The sequence below is a fragment of the Benincasa hispida genome, unplaced genomic scaffold, assembly GCF_009727055.1.
Source record: "Benincasa hispida cultivar B227 unplaced genomic scaffold, ASM972705v1 Contig207, whole genome shotgun sequence".
Lineage (NCBI taxonomy): Eukaryota > Viridiplantae > Streptophyta > Magnoliopsida > Cucurbitales > Cucurbitaceae > Benincasa > Benincasa hispida.
This window is the reverse complement of record NW_024064645.1, coordinates 535,726-541,687: the sequence shown is the minus strand read 5'-3', so window position 1 is coordinate 541,687 and position 5,962 is coordinate 535,726. Positions and strand designations below refer to the sequence as shown.

The 5,962-nt window shown below is 32.2% G+C and overlaps 1 protein-coding gene across 1 annotated transcript in view; it reads left to right on the top strand.

Moving 5' to 3' along the window:
- Positions 1 to 5,063, top strand: part of LOC120069077 (ribonuclease 2-like) — a 47,083-nt gene extending 42,020 nt beyond the window's left edge. Inside the window, exon 9 of the mRNA XM_039020750.1 lies at positions 4,990 to 5,063. Within this exon, the coding sequence (XP_038876678.1) occupies positions 4,990 to 5,048 (59 nt within the window). The 3' untranslated portion in view covers positions 5,049 to 5,063. The remainder of the gene's footprint in view (positions 1 to 4,989) is intronic.
- The last annotated feature ends 899 nt before the right edge of the window (positions 5,064 to 5,962 follow it).

The following is a 5,962-nucleotide window of genomic DNA, read 5'->3' as shown; positions in this document are numbered from 1 at the left end:
CATGACACACGTGGGGGCAAGCCAAAACGAAGGTAGGAATCGTGATCAACGCATAAATAAATTATCGCAACTCCGCTGCCAAAAAGGCATGAGTATAGTCTGAGAAAGAGCGCCTTACTCGTAGTTGGATGTCCGCATGACACCCGTGGGGGCAAGCCAAAACGAAGTCGAAGCACTTGGATTTGCGCAAGGTCAGCGAAAAAAATAATGTATAAAATACGCAAGGATTAAAAAAGAAACGTTTAACACCCTAGTGAAAAAGTTTTTGAAATAAATCATGCGATGTCCTAGAATCTAGTAAAGTCTTTTTTAAGGTTAAACTTGTGGTCCCTAAATTTTAGAAATATCTTAAGAAGAGATCTGGATAAGAATTAAAGAAATTTTGGTGTATAGGATTTGAATAAGGCATCCTTGAGAAATCTAGGAAAGAGAAGGTGGTCGACTTTCTAAAGGAAATCTTTAGCTTATGCTTGAGGACAAGTATTGCTTAAATTTGGGGGTGTGATAACGGGCAGAAATGCACGTTATTACATCACAAAGTTATAAAACAATGAAGGATTGCGTTGATAGAAATATACAATATTGCGTTCAAAAGCATTAAGTTCACAACATTGTGGTCGCATGCGTCAATCGCATTAAAACAGTTAACTTATGTAATTTTGTGCAGAATAGCGTTGACGCAAGGTGGAAAATGCGATCCAAAGAAATCAACGGCCGAGCGTATTAAGAGATTGCGTTAACACAAGGCTATATCTATGCATTAAGAGATTGCATTAACACAAGGCTATGTGATCATTTGCGCTCACGAATATCTGCTCAAGAAGGTTACCGCATAGAGCCGGCGCATCATGGTGGGCGCATCTGCGTGAAAAGCGTTGACAGTCGATTCCGAATTAAGTTGGCAAGCTGTTAACGACCTACTGTAGCAAGTACACTCAACTTTTCGGTGACAAATATTCGGCGCTTCAGACAAAGAATTAATGTCACCCCATCAGTGAAATCATAAGAAAGAAGAAGCCTTTCACCCCGAAGCTCTATAAATACCAGAGGCCATCTTCAGTGAAGGAGTTCGACAGTTAGAGAATTTTTCCCTTTAGATAGAAGTAGCCTTATTCTTAGTTTTCTTTACTTCAAGGGCGGAAGCGAGTGAAGGGAGATTATACCGAGAGATCGTTTTGGTGAACTTGGAAGAGTGTCGGAAGCGTCTAGATTAGAGAGAGGGCCAACTCCTGCGGAAGTAGGAACATCTTTTGAGCAGAATAGAGTTAACAATGTAAAAGCCTTGGGTAGCAAGGAATTGCTACTAGGTTCTCTATCCTTATCTTCCATTTTCATTTTATACTCTGAACTAATTTATAGAAATGGAATCTACATCTTTATATTTGTTCACTCTCTGTATGTTACGCATGAGTAGCTAAATCTGTCGAATGGGTTGAGAAGCACTTAACTAGTACAACGGGGGATCTTTATTCTATGCGATTATCTTGTATTATGTATGTGTCATTCATCCATTAGAGATACTCGGGAGGGTAGTATACGGATAAAATCTAGGCTTGGAAAAGTCAAGTTAGAATCTAGGCTCAGGAGAGTCAGATTAGAAACACATAATCAAGAGATAAGAGCTTAGGAATAAGCGCTGTTTGCTATTAATGCATCAAGTGCATCCTAGAGATAGGTTATGATTGAATGCGGCCACCTTTTCCTTGTGTGCATCTTGCATCATCGCATAGGCAAGAAGTAGAGACTTAGGAATAAGCTCTATAGATATTATCGCATTCATCGCATGCGTCCTAAAATTAGAAGCTACCGCATCTGCATTGGAAAAAAGATTTGTTGTCACATTAGTGTAGCATGATCGCATAGTTTGACGCATTCTTTAGAAACGCTAGCTAAAGACCTTCTCAACCCGTTCTGCCGCATACTCAGTGCATCTATTGTATAATCATTCTTATCTCGAATCTGTTGCATACTTTTTATACTTCAAACAACAAACTAACCAAATCATTAATTTATTTGTTACTGCAAAGTAATCTAAAAATTATTGCCGCATACTATTTTCCTTAGTCCCTGAGTTCGACCCTAAACTTACCAAGAAACTCGATAGGATTTATACTTGGGTTCTGCTCAGAAAACTTGTTGCACAACGCATTTTCCATCACCGCAATTCCTTTCATTATTTCATCGCATAAAATAATGCATCAAATATCCACTCAGATCTATAGGGGCAAACCGTAACTCCAAACTTAAGTGTTTCTACATATATTCTATCCTTAACTAATGATTTTTCTAGGAAAAGTTGGCTTTACTTTTAAAGACCAAAGATCAGGTTTTTGGGAAGTTTAAGGAATGGAAATTAATAGTAGAAAAACAAACAGCTAAAGAAATAAAATACCTTAGTCTGATAATGATTTTGAGTTCCGTGGGGAGGATTTCAACATTTTTTGTAGAGAAAATGGCATAACAAGGCGCAGGACAGTAAGGCATACACCTTAACAAAATGGAGTGGCTGAGAGACTCAATCGAACTATCATGGAAAGGATAAGATGCCTATTATCCGAGGCTATCCTGGAGGAAATTTCCGCCCCTCCCCCCAAAATAAATAAATAAATAAAATGATTTTAGGGTGTTTAGATGTGTTGGGTATGTGCATTAGAATCAGGGGAAACTCAAAGCCAGAGCTGCTAAATGCATGTTTGTTGGCTTTACTGAAGGTGTGAAGAGTTTCAAAATGTGGCATCCCACTGAGAAGAGGTTTATTACTAGTAGAGATGTCACCTTTAGGGAAAATGAGATGTTTATGCAAAAATGAGATAACTCTAATGAAAAACATCAACCTATACCACTAGATTTGAGGTGAAGAATACTAAGAATACTCCTACAACTGAAGATCCTATCAGTGAATTAGAAGAACTAGAGGGTACATCAGGAGAACAAGTCGAAAATGTTGAAGTACAACCCGATTTGAGTTAATACTCACTAGCTAGAGACAGATAGAGAAGGACGATTGTTCCTTTAGCTAAGTATGTAAACACCAACTATATGAACCTAGTGTTAAATACCACTATGGCCCTTAATGACCAAGAACCAACTACATTTGAGGAAGCTGTGAGTTTTTCGGATGCTAGACAGTGGATAGAAGCTATGAATGAATAAATACATTCTCTAAATGTGAATGACACATGGTCCCTAGCACCTCTACCTAAAGAATGTAAACCAACTGAATCAAAGTGGATCTTCAAACTAGAGGAGGTCATTACTTAAGATCAAAAGCCTAGATACAAGTCAAGATTGGTTGTTAAAGGCTTTACTCAAAGACACGGTATTGATTATTCAGAAATTTTCTCCCTAGTGGTAAAGCATACCACAATCAGACTACTCTTATATTTGGTAGCTCAAAATGACTTTGAATTGGATCCGCTAAACGTGAAAACAGCCTTCCTATATGATTATCTAGATTAAACAATCTATATGTAGTAGTTTAAAGGTTATGAGATAAAAGGGAAAGAAGACTTGTATCTCCTCTGAATAAGTCAATCTATGACCTTAAACAGTAACCTAAATGCTAATATAGAAGATTCAATAACTACATAACCAGCTTGCATTTGGGCTTTTCATTTGTGCTCACCTTCATTGATTCAACAAAAATCAGCCCAACATTTTCCCTCCTCTTCATTTTTTTTTAAAAAAATAATAATAAAAAATGCAGAAACGAACTCCTGCATTCTAGGAGCTCCGACACTAATGAAATTTAATGAAAAATAGGTGTCAAATCAATTTTTCATTAGATTTTTTTTTTTTAAAAAAAAAAAAAAGACAATTTTGAAATTTAGAGGAAAATTACATTTGCTAAAATTTTGTTCGTAAAACAAACTTCAGACTTTGCTACTTTGTGATCAACAACTAAATTAATGTTATAAAAAAGAATAGAATGAGAAATTTAAATCAAAACTAATTTTTTTAATTAATTTGTTATAAAAACTAAATTTCAAATTTTACTACTTTGTAATCAAACACAAAATTTATTATTACAAAAACTAAATTATTACCGTTACTACATTATTGACATGAAAATCAATAGAGTAAATCAAATTAAAGATATATAGAAGACGTAACTAATATAAATTTAATTTTAAAATGAGTAAATTAAATGTTCATTCAAAATTATTATTAAAAATTGATCCATGGTAGACCATAAGTTATATAGTTCAGAAAACAACCATTAAAAACTAGAAAGAAAAAAAAAGTACAGATTACCCAAACTCTGATAATAGTAATCTGCCCCCAAATGCAAATTTCAGAAACTCAGGTTTTCAAACCATGCACTCCAAACAAAGGCATTTGTGATTCGTAGGCTTTAGAAGCCTCTCGAATAAGCTTCTAGACATGTGATTTCTAGACTTTTGATTCTGAAGTTGCGTATTAAAAGTCTCTAAATTTCTTTTATTACCAAACGCATACCTCATTAAAAAAAATAGTTTCCTTCTATAGCTTATAAATTATGATATCCTTGGAAATTTCTTATGTGATTACGACGATGTTCTTTTTTTTTTTTTTTCTTTTTTTAGCTGTACTCGATAGCTTATTCGTGATTTTGAAAAGGAATACAAAAGATTAAACAAGTAGACTACCAATACTAATTAAACTAATAATTAAGGTCCTATTCAGTAATTATTTAGTATTTTAAATTAATTAAGCTTATAAACGTACATCACTTCATCAGTTAGTTTTTTTTGTTTCGTTATCTACATTCTTGAAGTATTTTCAAAATCAAAGCCAAATTTTAAAGAAGAAAAAAGTAGTTTTCAAAAACTTATTTTTGCTTTTAGAAATTGGTTAAAAATTTAATGTTTAGATATGAAATATAAAAACCTATGAACATGAAATGAAGAGCACAATTTTTAAAAATCGAAAATCAAATGGTTAATTACCTAATGGGGCCTAATCTATATGTGTTTGTTTATATATTTAACATTGTTTTTGTTATTGCAGAGCTTGACATGGTCAAGAGATCAATTCCAAGAGTGATTGATGTTGAAGCAATTATCTAGCTTTCATTTTGGGCCTTTGAAAAGATTGAAGATATCCTTCACATTGTGGCCCTTGTCTTTTATGCAAATTTTCTTATACTATATTTCTGGTTTTTTCTATTTAACATTTAAATATATTTAATTAAAATTAAAGGTAAGGTTGTATACATTTTTATAATTATATTTTTTTATTCATCTTTTAATATTCTAACTTATCACAATTTTATAAATTTTATTTAATTGAAGAAAGTTAAATATATGTAGCTTCTAATTTTTTTAAATGAAAATTTATTTTAGAAAAAAAAATAATAGTAATTGCAGTAATGACTTATAAAAATATAGTGCACTTCATATCTTTTTGTTAATATATTTTTAGAAAGATTGAATATTATTTTTGGTTAATGTATTTTTTAAAAAGTATATAATATATTATATATATTGGAAACATAAAAAAAAAAAAAAAATATTAGGGACAATAGTTGATCAACCTCCTATTTAGAATGATAAGATTTTTTTTTTCTTTTTTAACAAGTTAAAAGAGTTTTATCCATGGTTTAAAATTTCGAGATTTTGATGGCTCAAAATTTTGATGAGGAGATATTTCCTTTTTTTTTTCTCTCTCTCAATTTTAACGAAATTTTGTGATTTCTTGAAATTTTCGAAAAATTTTGAAATTTTGAGAATATTTCGATTTCTCCCATTTTGACAGAATTCTGAGATTTTGAGAAATTTCGAAAAATTTTGACATTTAAAAAAAAATTGATTTTTTTAAAAAAATTTACTTAGTTAAATTCAAGTTTTATGGTCCTGATTACATACAATTCTATAGTTTCACACACCAATGTCATTTTCGACCTTTTTTATGTGTTACTTTTTCTAATTTACAACTTTTCTCAAAATCAAATTCAATGAGGATTTGGTTCATCCCACATGTA